A 20,613-nucleotide genomic window follows, 5' to 3' on the forward strand; every position below is an offset into this window, starting at 1 on the left:
GTTCTATCTGATTCATGAAAAAGATGGCAGGGTTTTCTGTAGGGAGGAGAAATAGGTGTGGGCAGTAAGGTTTGAAAATGCTATTAAAGAATCAAGCTGTTAAATCAGTTTCTTTGCTTCTGGAATTCTCAGAGCATTCAGCATGCTTATGAGCTTTATGTATCTCAGGGGTTGGACAAGGGAAATTAATTATTATATGCACAATATTTCCTCAGATTTATTTGAACACATGGTCTATTTCCTGAGGAATGCACATTAATTATCTCTCCCAAGACATGAGTGATCTCTTGAACAAAATTTTGAGATTTATCTAAATTCTCCTGTGGCTGAGTATTTAATATAGACCACTGGCATTGCCAGTAACACTCTACAAGTACTTATCATCTTTCCAACTAGACCGTGACTTCCTTGAAGGCAAGGACTGGTTTTTTTTTTTTTTTCCCATCACAACATCCTTAGCGATTAGAACATGCCTTGCATGTGGTGGTCATGGTGATGATGGCAGTGCTGCTAATAATGCGGGAAGCATGAGAACTTCATGATGGAAAGGGAACATTTCATTCTACCTTAGCAATAAAGTATAATTCATCTTTGTTTTATGTTTCATTTCAGTTTCTTAAAAATATTTTATGCAATGTAAGCAAAAAGTTAATACACAATAAGATGGCTATAAATCAACTCCAAGGTCAGGAGATCAATACAAATACATGAACCATGAAAGTTGAGCACATGGTCACTTTGATCAAGCACCAGGTTTGGCCCCAAGCTTCCTGGCAATCAGGCTAAGAAGTCTCACAATGAAAGATCAGTGCCCTCACTGTCAGAAAGGAAGCCTAGGGCAGATAGTAGTAGTTTCTTGGAAATATACTGGAAATGAAATGTCTGACTGCAGCAGAGCAGTCATAGTTGGGTGGGAGCGGGAGGCTTGAGCAGCGGCGGCTGCCCTGTTCTGCCCTGGTTCTCTTCACTGGCTGACTTGCCTGGGAGCTTCCTGCTTCAATGCCACTTGGTTCTCTGCTCAGCTAGCAGCCAACCACAGAGAGCAAACAGAGCTACACGGAGTGGTCCTGGCAGCTTGGGAATATTTTTGCTGAGTGAGCCAGCAAATGTCCATGTTACCAAGCAAACTCTATTGTTCTTCAGTCGCTAAGTCACATCCGACTCTGCGACCCCATGGACTGCAGCCCACCAGGCTCCTCTGTCCGTGGGATTTCCCAGGCAAGAATGCCAGAGTAGGTTGCCATTTCCTTCTCCAGGGGATTTTCCCAACCCAGGGATCGAACCCACGTCATCTGCATTGCAGGCAGATCCTTTACCTGTTGAGCCATCAGGGAAGCCCAACCAAACTTTATACCCCTTATTAAGGACTGCGTTATGTTTTCTCAAAATTCCTGTGTCGAAGCTATAACCCCCAATGTGGTTGTATTTGGAGACAGGGCTTTTAGGGAGTTAATTAAGGTTAAATGAGGTCCTAAGGGTGGTGTCGTAAACTGGTAGAACCAGTGACCTTACAAGAAGAGGAAGACAACATATCTCCTCTCCTCTCTCTGTCTCTCTCCTACTCTGTGTGTGTGGGTCTCTTTCTCCCTCACAAACATACACACAGACACACACACACACAAAGGAAAGGCTTGTGAGGACACAGGAAGAGGGTGGCCATTTACAAGCCAGGAAGACATGCCTCACCAGAAGCCAGCTCTGGTGGCACCTTGATCATGGACCTCCAGCTTCCAGAACTGGAGAAAAGGAATGCTGTTTACGTCACCCAGTCTATAATACTTTGTAGCAGCAGCTCTTGGCGATCCCTACAACCCCTCAGAGTAAACGAGGATGGCTCACCGCAACAATGTACACCCTGATCAGGACTTTGACGGGGTGGTTGGGTGGAATCCCTTGCTGGATTCTCAGCTGCCCGATGTCCTCGATGCTGGAATCCTCCGGGCTTTTGTAGATGCAGAAGGAGCCCTGGAACCACAAAGCACCACCCGTTGAAACAAGATGATATGCTCCACTGAAAACCATATAGGGCATAGTGCTGGGAATGAACCACAGCCTGGGACCCAGCAGGACCTGCGGTAGCTCTACCGGTGCCCCTGGGTGTCCTTGGGCAGTTCATATAACCTGCCTGCATCTGCACTTCTTCACGGTACATCAGTGAATCAGTGTTGGTACAGCAACACCCTCCTCAGTGGGCTGTTACATGAGAAACAGGAAGAGGAGCATCAGATGGGATCCTGAGTGCCTCTTACATGCGAGGTGCTGAGCTAGCATTTTCTCCCATTATCTCATTCCATTCTGACTGCAGTATTTCTATTTTAGATGCTGCAATCGAGGCTCAGGGAGGTCAAGTACTGCTCAAGATCACGAAGCTGGTTGGTATCACACTGAGGATTTAAAATTCAGATTGGCAAGCTGCAATGCCCATGTGATTTCCAACACTTCACTTTCATATAAAGGGCCCAGGCATGCAGTAGGTTCATAGCAAGTGTCACCTATTACTTTGTGAGGCTGACACCATAAGTCTGCCAGTTGAAGGGCTTGTGTTGTTTGATCAGTTTAATCATTTAGGTGGTAGGTTTGTATCAATCAAATGTTTGGGAGGCCAGGGGTGGGGAAAGAAGAGTACAACTCAGTGATCTTTTTAGGTAATGACTCTGGTTCCTCATGTTCCAGAGATTGAGCTCCAATCTACTTGACTGGCCACAAATCAAATACTTTAAAAGACTAGGGCTTGGTCATGTGGAATTCTAGAAAGGGAGGGTCTTGCATAGAGATCAGGGATTTTCCTTACCCACATTGCACACCACAGTCCCACAGAATGAAGTCATATCTGATATTTATAGACAGGAGAGCCAAATACAAGAGTTAGCTTTGGAACCTGCCTTAAATTTTCCTATCACTCGGTCTCCATCAAGGCCTTGGTCATCTTCCATAGACTTGCCTCTGAGCAGGTCAAAGGTTTTCACCCAGTCTTCAAAATTGCTGAATTCACTCTCGAGATCCCCATCATATATCTTTAGGAAGAAGGGAGGAGACAGTGCTTAGAGGAAGGAAAGCCCAGGATTGATTTAATGAAAAAATGCCAAGATGCTCCAAAACCAGTCTTCCTATACACCCCTTGGAAAAATCTAAGGGGGATTGTTAGTTTATCTTTAGCAAAATAAGAAATATGATTGACTTGACATTCCTAGAACTAGCTACCACTTTGAAATGTATAAAACATTTCTGATAAACTTTCAAATTCTAAGAAGTATAGCTAAACCAAAGATTTTTTTAAATATAATATATAAGTATAAATGTGGCTAACCTTTTTATAGCTAATTGATGTCACTGATTGTCAGATACAGACTGCCATATTTTGAGAATATTGAAATTAAAAACTGTTCATTAAACATTTCATTCTTAATGTATATAAAGTGATGGAATATTTGCTTTTATTATAATGCATATAGCTGTGAATTTTCCAAGTAGAAAATTACATGTATATTTTAGAAATGGAAAACTGAATTGAGTTTTTGGTTTAGTAATATAATTAGATCACTTCTTCAAATTTCTTATCAAAATAACTTAGCTAAATTCAGTACATAATTTTCATACTCCCAATTTTCATATCCATCAATTCGCCTCTAGCTAACAACCTCTGGCTAATGTTAGGATCGGTCTGATGGAGCTGACTTTAGTAAGAGCTAAGACTCTTGCTATTTCGAGTCTGTGCACATCTGCATGATGCCGTCAAGCCCCGAAGAGTGATCCCAGGGGAACTCACACATGTAAGTTACGTTGCTGGATCCAGGCTAGCCAATGTAAATTATGCCCCTTCTCAATATGGGCATGCAGAAGATGGAGAAAGAACAAGCTCTCCTGTCCTGGCTTGCATTCTCGTCAGTTTGTTGCTTTGAATCAGTGATGATAACAAAGACAAAGCAAGTTCGTTCAGACAAAGGCATTCTGAAGTTGACTAAAGGACTGAAAGAATCCCCTTCTGAGTTTCCCGCCCTAACCATGGCCAAGATGGCTGTGTCCACACACCTGCAAGACGGCCAGGTTGGGAATTTCATCTTCTTTGGGTTTCTTCTTCAGTATTTTGTCTTTCTTCTTCTTCGGGCTGTCTATATTTACTGCTACCTCATCTGGTTTTGCCTCTGTGGATATTTAGTGGAAATGATTAGACTTCTTACGGCTCTTTAGATGAGAAGAGACAAGGTCAAGCTCCCTCTTTTCCTTTGTCCTAGCATGTGTCATGACCCTTCTTTTAAAAAAGGAATAGAGAGACTCCCCTGGTGGCCCAGTGGTTAAGCAGGGGGCACAGGTTCCATCCCTGGTTGGGGAACTAAGATTTCCCCATGTGCTATGGCACAGCCAAAAAAGAAGAAGAAATTGTAACATTTCATAGCAGGATTTCTGCCCTGAGTCCTACAGACCATGCACTGCAGGAGCGGAGGAGATTCCACTCAAGTAGCCGGGCAATGTCAGCAGATGCCTGGGGCTAGCAACGTGCAGGCCTTCCTGCCATATGTGAGAACGCATTATAGGAGGCATAGAGAGGGTGAGTAATTTGCCCAGTCACCCAGCTAGTAAAGAACAGACCCAGGATAAAGTGACACTAAAGCTTGAGATACATTCCCCCTTGAGAATTGTCTAGTTCAACAACCTCAGTCTCAGGACTTCTCTGGTGGGCCAGTGTCTAAGACTGCTCTCCCGTGCAGGAGGCCTGGGTTTGATCCCTGGTTGGGGAACTAGATCCTGTACGCTACAACTTAAAAAACCAGCCCACATGCCAGAACGAAGACCAAAGATCCTGCATACTGCAACTAAGACCTGGTGCAGCCTAATAAATAAGTAAAAATAATAAACATTAAAAAAAATCTTCAAACTCAAATAGGTTAATAGTCTTAAACAAAGTCACAAATGTACTTTGAGAGATTATTTGCTAATTTTTTAGGAGCAGGTTCTGGAGAAAAACCACCTGAGACAAACTTCTAGCTCTGACATTTTCTAGCCAGATAAACTTTGGCAAGTTGCACAACCTCTTTGTACTTTCGTTTTACTATCTGCAAACCAAGATACTATTGTTTCTGTCCTGGGGTTGGTCTTAGAATTAAATATGCTAATAGGAGTGGCCTGAGGAACTGAACTTGACCCTGGCCTTCTTACTTTTGTGTTAGCTGAAACAGCACTTGGTGTTCCCCTCGTTTTAAGCCTTGCTGGCTTACATCAAGTTTGCGGTCATTTCAAATCCCAGGGCTCTTTCACTTGAGCTTCTGCCAAACCAGCTCTATCCAGTCCTTGTCAGCTGAGTTTTGGAACCTAAATCCAGGGCACCTCTATTAAAGTTTATCACGTTGGTTTTGGCCTACCATCCCACTTTGTTCCTATTTTTACTCTGCTGGTTCTACATTAAGACTTTAGGGTAGAGATTTGAGCCAGTGGGTTGACTTCAGTACTGAACTGAACTCAGGAGACCTGGGCCCCTGGGATCTGGTTCCTGTTCAGCTCAAATCAGCGACACAGTCTCTGTAAAGTGCTGTCATCTTCCTAGGATTATTTCCTCACTTGGGAAAGGAGGGCGTTGGGCTCCAAGGTTGTTCTCATGGCTCCTGTTTTATCATTTTCTCACTCAAATGGCTTCATGCTGCATTTGCAAGTCCCCAGAACAGCCACTCACCTGTGTTGCTTTTTTGTTCCTTGGAATCGCTCTCCTTTTCCTTTGAGAAAAGAGGGGAACAAGATGATGACACTCTCACATCTCATTTATTAACCCAGATTGTTAACAGTTCTCAGTGGATTATCTCAGCCCTCAGCATTTTAAAAGAATATGCAAACAGTCCTTGCTGCTGCTGCTAAGTCGCTTCAGTCGTGTCCAACTCTGTGGGATCCCATAGACGGCAGCCCACCAGGCTCCCCCGTCCCTGGGATTCTCCAGGCAAGAACACTGGAGTGGGTTGCCATTTCCTTCTCCAATGAGTGAAAGTGAAAAGTGAAAGTGAAGTCGTTCAGTTGTGTCCGACTCTTCGCGACCCCATGGACTGCAGCCCACCAGGCTCCTCTGTCCATGGGATTTTCCAGGCAAGAGTACTGGAGTGGGTTGCCATTGCCTTCTCCGAAACAGTCCTTAGTAGCTCCCAAAGGAAGCCTTGCTGTAAAGGCCTAGGACTTGAGTGCAGGGAGATGTCCTGCCTTAGAGAAGAGGTGCCCACACATCCAGGACCAAGGCCACCAAGCTTGTAGACGTCCTTGTCCTCTAGGTGCAGGCTCCTCTCAGCCACCGGAGAAGCAACCCCTCTCCCTGCTGTTCCTCCACATCCCTGGAGCATCATCCCAATCTGCAGCTGTGAGTTTCCCTGCTGACATTTTGGGCTGTTGGGTTTATGCTGGAATTGCGGAGCTTAACAGAGAAAGAGGAAGGGGCTGCACACTCACCCAAAGTGCTAGTGCCCACTCCAGCAGAAGGAGGGGGCTTAGAGGCAGGGACTAACATTTGGTTGTTTATTTATATAACTGTATATCAATATTCATGGATAGTCCTAGGTGGAGAAACTATGGTCCATGTGTCTTTTTGAGTTAAGTTTTTCTCAGGGTATATGCCCCATAGTGGGACTTCTATGCAGTTTGCAGTTCTGGACCATGACCATATGGTAGCTGTAGGCTTAGTTTTTTTAAGGACCCTCCATACCATTGCAGCACTATGTACAATAGCTAGGACATGGCTAACGGTCCATCGACAGATGAATGGATAGAGAAGACATGGTACATATATACAACGGGATATGACTCAGTCATAAAAAGGAATGAAATTGAGTCAGTTGAAGTGATGTGGATGAACCTAGAATTTGTCATACAGAGTGAAGTAAGTCAGAAAGAGAAAAAATAATCGTATATGAACGTATATATATGGGCTTCCCTGGTGGCTCAGATGGTAAAGAATACACCTGCGATGCAGGAGATCTGGGTTCCACCACTGGATTAGGAAGATCCCCTGGAGAAGGGAATAACTACCAACTCCAGTGTTCTGGCCTAGAGATTTCCATGGGTTGTATGGTCCAAGGGGTTGCAGAGAGTTGGACATGACTATATATATATATGACTTCTCTGCAGGCTCAGCAGTAAAGAGCCCCCCTGCCAATGCAGGAGATGCAGCTTTGGTCCCTGGGTCAGGAAGATCCCCTGAAGAAGGAAATGGCAACCCACTCCAGCATTCTTGCCTGGGAAAGCCCATGGACAGAGGAGTCTGGTGGGCTACAGTCCATAAGGTGGCAAGAGTCGGACATAATTAAGTGACAAAACAACATCAACCCATACAAAGGGAATCTAGAAAAATGGTACTGACGAACCTACTTGAAGGGCAGGAATACAGGCTCAGACATAGAAAATGGACTTGTAGACACAGTGCAGGGAGTTGTGGGGGGACAAACTAACCTATGTACACTACCATACGTAAGGCAGAGACAGCCAGCAGGAAGCTGCTGTGTAACACAGGGAGCTCAGCTGGCTGCTTTGTGATAACCTACAGGGGTGGGATGGGGAGGGTGGGAGGGAGGTTCAAGAGCGAGGGAATATATGTATACATATAGCTGATTAAGCAAGTGTGAGCAAGCTCCAGGAGATGGTGAAGAACAGGGAAGCCTGGTGTGCTGCAGTCCATGGGGCTGCAAAGAGCTGGATGTGACTGAGCGACTGAATGAGAACATAGCTGATTGACGTTGTTGTATAGCAGAAACTAATACGATGTTGTAAAGCAATTATACTCTAATAAAAAAAAAAGTGGGAAAAAAGGAAATACAGTCTTTCCAAATAAAGAATCAGAAGAGTTCCTATTCAATAGAAAATGATGATAATATCAGAATTACTTTCCTTTCCATTTTTGCTCAAGGATGAGAAGTCTCATCAAACTCAGCCACTGAGCTTTTCCCTAAATCTCCAGACCCACTACCCACTGGTTCTCTGGCTTTATAACTCAATTCCTTTCTTATTCCCGGAGCATGAGGATTTGCTGATTATTGCCATTTGCTAAGGCCAAGACCCCAGCCTTTACTTTGATAGTTTCCCCTTTGAACTTAGAATCCAGCTGGAGAACACTTAAACTTGGGTGTCTCCAGGTGAACCTGAAGCCCCCTTCACTGATGCCCACCTGTCTAGAGACCCCATTTCTCCTGGCTGGACCCCCCTGAGGTGGGCAGATTCTCCGGATGCCAAGATAGACATGACACCCTGCCAGCATTCACAGCAGAACCTGTGTCCTAGGGCCAGCTCCAGCCAGACAGTAAGGAGTTTTCAGTTCTGGACCCTGGTCCTTCCAGGCGTGTACCCTTCAGCAGTTAATGGAACCACACCCAAGTAAAGCCTGCCTAGAGTGGAACCGAAAAGAGGGAAAATCGCAGGATTTTAGAGGGGAGTGGAAAAGGGTATTGTGTGTTTATCGAGGCGCGTGACTGTCACAGCCAAGAAAGAACCTACCTTCTGTGCTTTCTTCAGGGAGGCATAGTATTTTGACCACCAGTCAATGACATTTTCAGCCGATTCATCAGCGATGGTCCTCTTTCTCCTTTTAGTAGACCTCCGAGAAGGTTTCCTGGGGTCCTGTCAAGGAATGAGGGATGGATTAATAGTTTGGCAGCAAGAATCTACGTGCTGGTGGCTGAGCAGTTTACTAAGGAAGAGGATACATGGGTACCCTCAGGAGATGGATGGAAGCGCTGGCAGGTTTTGTTATTACAGCTCCCTGTTCTCCTTAATAAATAAAAGTTTAATAATCTGTCATCCATTCATTTGGCATTTATTGACTAGTTATGAGATTTATATCATGGTTGATATGGGAATCTAAGGGTTAGACACAATCCCCACCTTTGAGAAGTTTTGACTTGTATGGAAGGGACAAGCAATCTATATAATATAATGTGGTATAGTACAAAGTGAATGAGCTTGTAAACACAATATAAACAAAAATAGAAATTTTGCGATTCTCGGTTTCCTCAGCTAGGAACAATGATACCTGCTCACTTCACTGCCATGTGGATTCAGTGGCATAATGGAGAAAACCCCCCTTAGCATCATATCTGATTGGAACTGGTGCAAATAAATGATACTGACAACACAAATGACTGGGAGATGGAGAGGCAGTGTGATGTGCACATGGCAGAAAGCAGGCATTTAGGGGGAAGACAGTTGTGTCATGACAGATTCATCATGCCACGGCACACATCATGTGTTTGCTCTCATCTCCTGGCTACCTACGATGTGCCAGGCATTCTATCTGGTACAGTGGACCCAAAGATGTATATATATATATATTTTTTTTAAATTTAGTTATTTTTCATTGAAAGATAAATTCTGTAAAGAATTTTGTTGTTTTCTGTCAAACCTCAACATGATAGAGATAGTTTTTAAAATCATCTTTGAATTGGTGAAACCCACAGTTTTATGGTGGCAAAAACACTTCAACTGAGATTTGTAACACCAAGCGGCAGGTACGTTGCTGGTGGGACAGAGAGAAATCTGTGGGTTGTCAGAGAGTCACATTGAGCCTGGATGAGACGGGAAGAGCACGAGAAAATATTGATTCATCTACCTCACCCTGCCTCTTATTTCAGCTTTTACCATTTGCTGGGCAGGCCCTCTCTTAGGACTTTCTCAAAACTGCTTTCTTCTTTGAATCAACTGGTAGGTACACAAAGATTTTGCACTCAAAATTATGACTTAAAAGATTACTCCTGCCCCCGTTTTATGGTCTTATATACTGGAGTAATAGGCAAATTTGGCCTTGGAATGCGGAATGAAGCAGGGCAAAGACTAATAGAGTTCTGCCAAGAAAATGCACTGGTCATAGCAAACACCCTCTTCCAATAACACAAGAGAAGACTCTACACATGGACATCACCAGATGGTCAACACTGAAATCAGACTGATTATATTCTTTGCAGCCAAAGATGGAGAAGCTCTATACAGTCAGCGAAAACAAGACTGGGAGCTGATTGTGGCTCAGATCATGAACTCCTTATTGCCATATTCAGACTTAAATTGAAGAAAGTAGGGAAAACCACTAGACCATTCAGGTATGACCTAAATCAAATCCCTTATGATTATACAGTGGAAGTGAGAAATAGATTTAAGGGCCTAGATCTGATAGATAGAGTGCCTGATGAACTGTGGAATGAGGTTTGTGACGTTGTACAGGAGACAGGGATCAAGACCATCCCCATGGAAAAGAAATTCAAAAAAGCAAAATGGCTGTCTGGGGAGGCCTTAAAAATAGCTGTGAAAAGAAGAAAGTGAAAAGCAAAGGAGAAAAGGAAAGATATAAGCATCTGAATGCAGAGTTCCAAAGAACAGCAAGAAGAAATAAGAAAGCCTTCTTCAGCGATCAATGCAAAGAAATAGAGGAAAACAACAGAATGGGAAAGACTAGAGATCTCTTCAAGAAAATTAGAGACACCAAGGGGACATTTCATGCAAAGATGGGCTCGATAAAGGACAGAAATGGTATGGACCTAACCGAAGCAGAAGATATTAAGAAGAGGTGGCAAGAATACACAGAAGAACTATACAAAAAAGATCTTCATGACCAAGATAATCACGATGGTGTGATCACTCACCTAGAACCAGACATCCTGGAATATGAAGTCAAGTGGGCCTTAGAAAGCATCACTACAAACAAAGCTAGTGGAGGTGATGGAATTCCAGTGGAGCTATTTCAAATCCTGGAAGATGATGCTGTGAAAGTGCTGCACTCAATATGCCAGCAAATTTGGAAAACTCAGCAGTGGCCACAGGACTGGAAAAGGTCAGTTTTCATTCCAATCCCAAAGAAAGACAATGCCAAAGAATGCTCAAACTACCACACAATTGCTCTCATCTCACAGGCTAGTAAAGTAATACTCAAAATTCTCCAAGCCAGGCTTCAGCAATATGTGAACTGTGAACTCCCTGATGTTCAAGCTGGTTTTAGAAAAGGCAGAGGAACCAGAAATCAAATTGCCAACATCTGCTGGATCATGGAAAAAGCAAGAGAGTTCCAGAAAAACATCTATTTCTGCTTTATTGACTATGCCAAAGCCTTTGACTGTGTGGATCACAATAAACTGTGGAAAATTCTGAAAGAGATGGGAAATCTGAGAAATCTGTATGCAGGTCAGGAAGCAACAATTAGAACTGGACATGGAACAACAGACTGGATCCAAATAAGAAAAGGAGTGCATCAAGGCTGTATACTGTCACCCTGCTTATTTAACTTCTATGCAGAGTACATCATGAGAAATGCTGGACTGGAAGAAACACAAGCTGGAATCAAGATTGCTGGGAGAAATATCAATAACCTCGGATATGCAGATGACACCACCCTTATGGCAGAAAGTGAAGAGGAATTAAAAAGCCTCTTGATGAAAGTGAAAGAGGAGAGTGAAAAAGTTGGCTTAAAGCTCAACATTCAGAAAATGAAGATCATGGCATTTGGTCCCATCACTTCATGGGAAATAGATGGGGAAACAGTGGAAATAGTGTCAAACTTTATTTTTGGGGGCTCCAAAATCACTGCAGATGGTGACTGCAGCCATGAAATTAAAAGATGTTTACTCCTTGGAAGAAAAGTTATAACCGACCTAGATAGCATATTCAAAAGCAGAAACATTACTTTGCTGACTAAGGTCCATCTAGTCAAGGCTATGGTTTTTCCAGTGGTCATGTATGGATGTGAGAGTTGGACTTTGATGAAGGCTGAGTGCCGAAGAATTGATGCTTTTCAACTGTGGTTTGGAGAAGACTCTTGAGAGTCCCTTGGACTGCAAGGAGATCCAACCAGTCCATTCTGAAGGAGATCAGCTCTGGGATTTCTTTGGAAGGACTGATGCTAAAGCTGAAACTCCAATACTTTGGCCACCTCATGCAAAGAGTTGAGTCATTGGAAAAGACTCTGATGCTGGGAGGCGTTGGGGGCAGGAGGAGAAGGGGACGACAGAGGATGAGATGGCTGGATGGCATCACGGACTCGATGGACATGAGTCTGAGTGAACTCTGGGAGTTGGTGATGGACAGGGAGGCCTGGCGTGCTGCAGTTCATGGGGTCACAAAGAGTCAGACACGACTGAGTGACTGAACTGAACTGATACTTATCCATCTTCCCTTCCAGAATCTCAGCCAACTGAAGATAAGTCTCAGTTCTATTTAGAATCCAGAAGATGCACCCTTTTGGTCCCACGAGATGTTATACAAAGCAGGTTGTAGGTTCTAAATATTTGTGGAATAAGCCTAGATAAGGAAATCATTTTCTTTCCAAGCCAATGAGTAGAGAAGTATTTCTGTTTAATTAAATACGATGTTACATTTGACTAACATTTTAATTCCCTATACACTGACTTATCTGATTCTACGGCAATGCTGTGAAGTGGGTATCAATCAATGTCCCCATTTTACAGATGAAGAAACTAATGCTCAGAAATGTGAAGTTTCTTGCTGTGCTCACACAACTAATAGGTGGGAGGATTAGTATCTAGAACCTCATCACCAAACTCTAATGTGCCTAGTAAATATGAAGACGGATGACATTCTGACCTTAGCTTTTCCATCTTTTGGTGGCTCCTGGGCTGCAGGTTTGTGTTCTGGCTCCAGCATAGGGGACGAGTCAGGGATGTCAATCAGGTTGGCTGCCTGAACCTGGGCTGAGTCAGGTACCACTGTGGAAGGCGGCTCAATATCCACAAAGACATGATCTTTTGGTTGCTCCTGAGTGGAGCTGAGGGTCTCAGAGGGCTCAGTGGCAACTGATGAATCTGAAATATCTGAAATGAAAGGACATTGGATCAGGCAACTGGGCTACAATCAATACAGGGCAATCATTTCAAGGATCCAGTACCAGCAATCAGACAGATCAGGATTCAAATATGACAAGTTCCTAACAACTCTGAGCCTCACTTTCCATATTTATAAAAGGACAGTAAAAATACCCATGTCTTTGGGAAATAAATGAGATCATGATGTAAGGTGTCTGGGGCATAACTGGTCATCAACAAATGATTGTACTTATTATTGATCCCCCAGAGTAATTTTAAATAACCGTGGTTGTAGGAGTCAAGATTTTTATCAAGATTTAGTGAACAGATCCTATGTGTTGATTGCCCTCCCCCACTGTGTTAACCAGGGGAAACCTTAGAAACTCCAGAGGTCTGTGAACTCCCAAAGTGTTGGCAGAACTCTGGCCACATGAGTCCATCTGCATAATAGGGAGCCTGATGTAGACTGGTGTATACTTGAATAGGTTGGCACAGACTAGTGTAGACTGATGTAAACTACTACTGCTCTCTGGAGCACATTCTGGAAGTACTTAATAAAATTACATGTATTCATCTCCTGGGAGCCAGTAATCTCACCCCTACACAGGATTCTCCCTCAGTGAACACACACCGGATGTTCATCACAACACTGCAGAAGTGGGGAGCTGGAGGCAGCCCAGTGGTCCAATATGCGGGGATAATGAAACCAATGTAGGGTGGATGCACCAGACCGGGGTAACAGGTGAAAGTAACCATAGCAACACGCACAGATCTTAAAACAGCTTTGAGTGAGGAAAGTGGAAAACCAAGTGAATATTATAGTATCATATAATATATGTTAATCAAATAGATTTAGATTTTACAAACTTCAGCAGTGGGGGGCATGCAGTGGGGAGACCAGGAATAAAGCATGGAGGGGCCGGTGAATATAATGAGACAGCAGTCTCGCAGAGACAAGTGATGACTGTACAGCAAGAACCACATCACCCAGTGAACTCAACCCTGCACCTGGATCCCAAAGAGAAGAAATTCCAGTAACATCAAGCAAAGAAAATGTCAGGGAGTAGGGGCAGGAGGGGAGGAGGGCATGGCAGCGCACTCTGGTCTTCCTGCCTGGAAAACTCCATGGACAGAGGAGCCTGGCGGGCTACAGTCCACGGGGTTGCAAAGAGCTGGACACTACTGAAGAGACTTAGCATTCACGCAAGCAGGGGCAGAATGGAGCTCCGGTCACAAAGAGCCCTTCTTAGAAGAGTTGACCCTGATGTCAGGCTTCAGGTCAGAACCTGGCAGCTAAGGAGCAAAGGGGACCACAGGAGCAAATTCTTCAGAAAGATCCATTTGATCTTGGGGCATTTGTTTTGTGCTGGGGTCCCGAGCGGACATCTGCAAGTACCACAACTTTGTAGCCCACAGCTCCAAGATCTAGAATCTTCCTACCTTTCCCAACTTGGGCTCCGCCCACCTGTGAGGTGAGGCTGAGGGGCTCCCTGGATTTACACAAAAACTGTTTCAAGCAGTTGATGGTGTAAGTGCCCACCAAGGTGCTCCTCCCAAAGGCTCTCCAGTCCACCACGCAGATGCTCAGGGGCGGGTGCAGAAGCTCGTTCTCAGGCAGTTCCTGCAGGGAGAGATGAGGATGGAGTGGGGTATGACCTGAGCTGACCTGTCTGGGAGCAGGACCAAAGCCAACCAGGCACCCATCCTTCCTCTGAGCCTGCCTTGCCCTATCCCTCCGGGTCATGCCTGCAGCTGGCCAGAGTCTGGAGCACTATCTTCTCAAGTCAGGGAGTCATCATGCAACATATGAGGGATGGCACTAACAATTCAACCCATAAATAAATTGCAAAAATCACATACTCCTCAAGTCTCTATGGCAGTCGTCTTCAATCCTCTTATTTTGTCATTATCTATCCAAACTCTCATCTCAGAGAAACACGGATCCAGAATATGAAACAGATGAGAGTTGAGCCACTTAAGATGGAACTGAGGGGCCAGTGCCCCATCTATTTCTTTACCCTGGTGACCTCCCCCACCCCAAGCTCAACAAAGCCTGGTGTGGAAGATTTGCAAACACAGTACACATTCTTTAGTTCTAGTCGTGACTCAGACAGTAAAGAAGCTGCCTGCAATGCAGGAGACCTGGGCTTGATCCCTGGGTCAGAAAGATCCCCTGGAGAAGGGAACAGCCACCTACTCCAGTATTCTTTCCTGGAGAATCCCATGGACAGAGGAGCCTGGTGGGCTAGAGTCCATAGGATTGCAAAGAGTCAGATACGACCGAGCGACTAACACTTTGCTGATAGAAAATCTGTGTCTGTTGGAGCTGACTGGGTTGGACAAAGCAAACTTCGATTTCACAGTTAGTTCCAAATCAGAGCATAAAACAGTACTGAAATAAAGAAAAAGCACAGGTATCAAACATCACTTTAAAAGCATAAGTTCAAATGCAAACTGCTGAGATGCTATGTACAAATAATTTTTAAAACATCGGACCATAAGTTTTGTGACAGTATCTTCCAGGCCAGTGGTTCTCAAATGTTAGTGTGTATCAGAGTCTCCTACAGAGCTTGTTAAACCAGAGGTGTCTGGGCCCCAGCTCACCCCAACAGACTGATTCAGTAGTCCTGGGGCAGGACCTGAGAATCTGCATTTATAATAAGTTCTTGGGTGATGGTGATGAATTGGGGGCCACACTTCAGGAACTACGGTCAACCTGCTTTGATTTACTAAATGATCTTCACTTGGAAGCTTTAAAAACAAAACAACAACAAAAGTTTGTCTTATTCTGACATTCTGGTTTTTCACTGAATTAGACTGTTCTTTCTTGTGAGTAGTGGACACCTGAAACTCTAAAACATCCCCCCAAATTCATGAAAGAGTGAGTTACATCCTAGGGAATGAAGGGAATGAGCATGTAGGGGCCTGGGGGTAGGAGAGGGGGACATGCACCACTTCGAAAGCATCTGCCTGGACGTTGAAGTTTGGGTTGTTCTTGTAGCTCTGGATCACACAGGACTTGACCCCGCGTCCCGCACACTCGATGAGGACCTGGGGACGATCCACCGAGAGGAGCTGCACCTTCTTCATTTCTCGGACTCCCCAGAAGAGAACCTGAGGAGAAAATGGGTAGGACGGTCGCTCAAAGGCCTGGGGAGGAGCCAGCAGGTGTGGCTCAGGGGTGGGAACGTCAGGTGCCCCAGCCCAGGAACCTTGGTGCGTTCTTCCAGGAAGGGATGCTGCGCTCCTCGGGGGCTCCCTCTGAGCAGCTGTGTCTCCCCCCGGGACCCCACCAGGCCCCTCACACAACCCAGCCGTGATCGCAATGCACCAGTGCGCTTAGTCCCAAAGAACAGCCCAATCCTTCCCGGCCCCCTACCTCCACGCGGTATTTGCTCAGCACCGGCCGGATGCTGGCAGGAACAGGGTAGATCTGGGTGACGTCGGGTGGGTCGAAGGGAGGCATCCCTTGCAGCCCAGACGCGGGGACCTGCCACACAGACCAAGGCTGGTTAGAAATCAGGAGAGGCAAGGAAAACGAAGGCTGCCGCACAATCTCCCCTCAAGGGGAAGACTGCCACTGTTTTAACCACAGGAATGTTTCCGGCTTAAAATGTAAATCAAGACAATGCATTTTTATCACAGTTTCTTAATCGACAAACACATTCATTCATGAGGGTAATCCAACATTCAGTGAGCCCTTACAATGTGTCAGGAGTTAATAGGTTCATAAGCTTTCAGTGAGCTCACAGTAGAGTGGGGAGGGGAAAAAGACAAGTGGATGGAGCTTCACAACCTCATCAAATGGCACAGGAACTCCAGCTGTGGAATGGCAGAGGGACTCTGATAGGATTCCAGCCTCTGAGACTTCACTGCCCCCCTAGTATGCGCTACAGGAGATTCAGTCAACCACACAGACACTACATCGTAATCAGTGAAACAGAAAATGAAGTCTTTTGAAGGCAGACCTCTGGGATGAAAGGTGTCATTTCCTGTGCCTTTGGAGTGAATGAAACTGCAGGAAGGCAATCACTGTGCTTTACTGAACTCTCACACAAAGGAATTCGAAAGTCTCCTATGGAAAGGGACTTCTCCCTGGGTGAGCTACTGTGCATTACCTTCAAGACCCAGCTCAGCACGCACATCTTTTAAGAAGCCACCGCTGATTTGGTCCCAGCCACTAGGGCTTCCCAGGTGGCGTTAGTGGTAAAGAACCTGCCTGCCAATGCAGGAAACCTAAGAGATGCGGGTTCGATCCCTGGGTCAGGAAGATCTCCTGGAGTAGGAAATGGCAACCCACTCCAGTATTGCCTGGAGGATCTGATGGACAGAGGAGCCTGGCGGGATACAGTCCATGGGGTCACAAAGAATGGGACATGACTGAAGCAACTTAGCACACAGCGCACACTGAGCCATTCTACTCTGCAGTCCTCGGCACACAGTGTGTCTTCCCAGTAGGCTCAGTGCAGACTTTAGTGGACCGAGTCCAGAAACCAGGCTGTGCTGTGTGACCCTGCATGAGTCCTTTTCCTTCTCTGGGCCTCAGATGTTGGGCCAGGTGACCCTTGCTTTGGAGCTGGAAGTTTTCCTCATGGGGGAGTTTGTCAGACTTGGCCAAGAGGAAGCCTTTGTTTACTGCATTTCCTTCTCAGACCCTCAAGTGATGCTCCAACTCCAATGGATTCTTGATAAATGTTTATTGGCTGACTGATACATTAGCTCCGTATGCTCGAAAAAGTCTAATTGCTCATCAAAACCTGCAAAGTACAAACATATCACCATTTCTTTTTTGCAGACATATTCTAGCTGGCAACAGCAGATGCGGTTCAGTTAATTAGAAAGAAGCCCGGAAAAAGAAGATAGCAGTCACTGGGAATGCCAAATAGACTCAAGATAATGAAGCTGCAGAATGAGCCAGACCAGAAAAAGAAGCTTGGAAAAGATGAGGTGAACACTGCCTGGTGATGAGCTATCCAGGCTGCAAACATCACCTCTTTGAGAAAGCTAATTGCTCCTGTGGTTCCAAAGATAAAGCCACAGAACAGCTGTGATGGTGGCAGAGGATGGTGCTGCTATATGCACTTTAAAAAGTACCACGTGTCTGCTCATCTTGGGGCTGCTGAGATGTCAACCTGGGAAAGGCTCTAAAGAAGCTCATTCCAGAAGCACCTCAAAGATGCCCTTAAGAGTTTAAGCTGGCTCAAATAGTAAAGAAACATCCTGCAACGCAGGAGACACAGCTTCGATGCCTGGGTTGGGAAGATCCCATGGAGAAGGGAATGGCAACCCAATGCAGTATTTTTGCCTGGAGAATCCCATGGACATAGGAGCCTGGCGGGCTATAGTCCATGGGGTCACAAAGAGTCAGACATGACTGAGCAACTAAAACTTTGAAGGATCCCACAGCATGGTGGAGGTTGAGTGACTTTGCTCCCAGCTTTTTCAGAGTGAAATGGGTTGGCTGCAGGCCTATAAAACTACATAGTGTACGGTTACTCAGGAGGGTATGATAAGGAATTGTTATGAAGGCAAAGTGCAAAGGATCAGGGTAAGTTGGTCCAAAAGCCTGACTGTTCTAATATCCTAGGACATATCTAACGTAACAGGACCTCGAAGGAGTTCCAGCGGCAGGACAGGACAGGCGACCCAGGCTCAGACTTTAAGGGAGTGCCACACTTGGAGTCCTGTAGGACCCTAGTCTTAGTTCCTGCCCATCTGAAAAATCACGGATGCTCAGAAGCCTTGGTCCTTTCTCTGTCTCCCCCAGCCCGTCATCCACACCTCCATTATCCTTCATTCAGTATAATAGCTGGATACCAGTCTTGAGCGTCATCACTTATTAGCCGTGGAATTTGAAATAGTCACACAGTGTCACTGAGTCTCATTTCTGTTATATGTAAAGATAATGATATCTGATTCATGACTTGCTGTGAAGAATGGACGAGGCAGCATGCAAAGCACTTGGCAACACTTGTTGGCACATAGTAAGTTCCCTAGGAATGAGAGTAAACTGGAAATGGGCAGATCTTTGCAACAATTAAGGCTCAACCTTCAATCATCTTAGCCTCCAATGGGACACAGGTGCTCAAGGACTGCTAGTTCCCGAAACTATCCCAGAAGCATATTTAAATCCCCTTTCAGGTCTTGGCTTAAATGCCGCTTTCTCAGGGAGCCTTCCCTGGATGCCTAAAGTGTTAACTCTGCTCGCTCCCACACCACCACACCTGCTTCATATTTCATGTGCTTTCCCTTTCTCTTCAGCATTTACCACACTGCTGCTATGTTACAATTTACATAGTGTTGTCCATTATCTTCCCTTCCCTAGAATACAAGTCCCATGAGGTCAGGGAGTTTGTTTTATTCACTGATGAATTCTTAGGAATGTTCTGGGACAAAATAGACACGGGATAATATTTACTTAAGTGCATGAATGAATGGGTGAAGTAGATCTTGCCTTCAAAAAACTACAGATTAAGGGAGGCAAGCCTATAAACAATGGACTTTATCAAAGCCGGGATTAAACCGAAAAAGAGGCAAAGTGACATCAGGTGGAAGAGGAGAAAATGTTTGATTGAGGTGGGGGAGGGGGAAAGCTTCCTGGAGGAGGCCACTCTGGTCCTGAACGGTGGTGATGATCAGTTTTCCTAATAGTAAGTAGAATGCAGGGGTTGGGATGGGCAGAGTAGGGAAACATTTCGGAACAGGATGACAGTGCGGCTAGAAACCGAGGACGTTTGTGTGGTGAGGTCTGAGAATTCAGAAAAGTCTGCTATAAAGAGGCCACAGCAGGTGCAGAGTGACTGTGCTGACATGAGAGGCTGAAAAAGCAGTCTGAAGATAAATTAATTTGAGGAGAGCTTAAATGCCAAGCTATGGACACCTGACATTCTTCTAGGGGCTACATTTTCTTTTCATGAAATATTAAGATTTATCATGCAAAAAAAAGAAAAAAATTGTACTCAAAAACATTGGGGAAATGTTGAATTTCAAAAAAAGAATTTCAAAAGTTTCTTTGTAGTTGACTGCTCAGAGTCTTTACTATGGTAATGGGCATTTCAAGGTCCCAAACGGGATATATAAAACAATGAATAATTTCTCAAACTTTCTTTTAACCACAGATACCCTGGAGGAGGTCATGGCAACCCACTGCAGCATTCTTGCCTGGAGAATCCCATGGACAGAGGAGCCTGGTGGGCTAGGGTCCATAGGATCACAAAGAGTCAGACATGACTGAAGCAATTTAGCAGCAGCAGCAGAGGAACTCATGTTCCAAAAATATAGTCTTCAGGAAAGTTTCTTGGAGGTGAGAAGCAAACAGACATTGATCATTTCTTAAGAGGAGAGTAGTATAGAGAATTGTCTTCTGGAAGGAATGTGGAGAATTGAGTGAACAAGGAAAGAGAATTAGGTTAGAGTAGGTTAGACCAGGAAAGAGGCAGGTGGAACAATCCTGATGAAACGAGGGTCTATGGGAACAAGGGACGATCATCTGGCTAGAACACTTGGCCAGCCATGGATATAGACCCAGAGTGAAGAACTACATTTGAGTCTGAATTCTCAAGGCAGAGAGTGGGAGAATGGGGTGGGACGGGGTGTGGGCCAGGACTGGGAGGAGAGGGGCCAGCTAGCTGGGTAGGGGAGGAAAATGGAGATAAGGCATTCAGTCTGGGGCATCGAAGAACCCGGGTACCAAACCCTTCTTCTGAGACAGGGCAGCATTTCAGTAATGGAGAAGGAGAGGCTGAAGGTAAACCCTCGCAGATAGATACTGAGAGCCACAGGTGACAATGAAGGAATTTTCCAGCTCCTGCCTGCTCAGCTTGTATGAGATCCACCCGCTGAGACAGTTGTGCTG

General features: G+C 45.1%; 1 protein-coding gene and 1 long non-coding RNA gene across 4 annotated transcripts in view; one reads left to right on the forward strand and one right to left on the reverse strand.

Moving 5' to 3' along the window:
* FER1L6 (fer-1 like family member 6) overlaps window positions 1-20,613 on the reverse strand; it is a 173,116-nt gene that overhangs the window by 38,564 nt on the left and 113,939 nt on the right. For both annotated transcript variants that reach the window (XR_011258974.1, XM_069599920.1), the window contains exons 23-31: window positions 16,138-16,248; window positions 15,711-15,872; window positions 14,199-14,379; window positions 12,541-12,767; window positions 8,455-8,577; window positions 5,666-5,705; window positions 4,030-4,142; window positions 2,883-3,014; window positions 1,840-1,965 (exon numbers count right to left, since the gene is read on the reverse strand). Coding sequence is in view for 1 of the 2 variants with exons in the window: in XM_069599920.1 (XP_069456021.1) it covers window positions 1,840-1,965; window positions 2,883-3,014; window positions 4,030-4,142; window positions 5,666-5,705; window positions 8,455-8,577; window positions 12,541-12,767; window positions 14,199-14,379; window positions 15,711-15,872; window positions 16,138-16,248 (1,215 nt within the window). In the remaining variant the exon portion in view is untranslated. The remainder of the gene's footprint in view (window positions 1-1,839; window positions 1,966-2,882; window positions 3,015-4,029; window positions 4,143-5,665; window positions 5,706-8,454; window positions 8,578-12,540; window positions 12,768-14,198; window positions 14,380-15,710; window positions 15,873-16,137; window positions 16,249-20,613) is intronic.
* Window positions 1,468-19,764, forward strand: LOC138445716 (uncharacterized). Of its 2 annotated transcripts, XR_011258976.1 has the most exons (3): window positions 1,468-2,372; window positions 15,760-15,887; window positions 17,554-19,764. It is a non-coding gene; the product is annotated as an uncharacterized lncRNA (long non-coding RNA). The 2 variants fall into 2 exon arrangements; XR_011258975.1 differs by lacking the exon at window positions 1,468-2,372 and having other exon boundaries at window positions 14,243-15,887.

Source organism: Ovis canadensis, chromosome 9, assembly GCF_042477335.2.
Source record: "Ovis canadensis isolate MfBH-ARS-UI-01 breed Bighorn chromosome 9, ARS-UI_OviCan_v2, whole genome shotgun sequence".
NCBI classification, from domain to species: domain Eukaryota; kingdom Metazoa; phylum Chordata; class Mammalia; order Artiodactyla; family Bovidae; genus Ovis; species Ovis canadensis.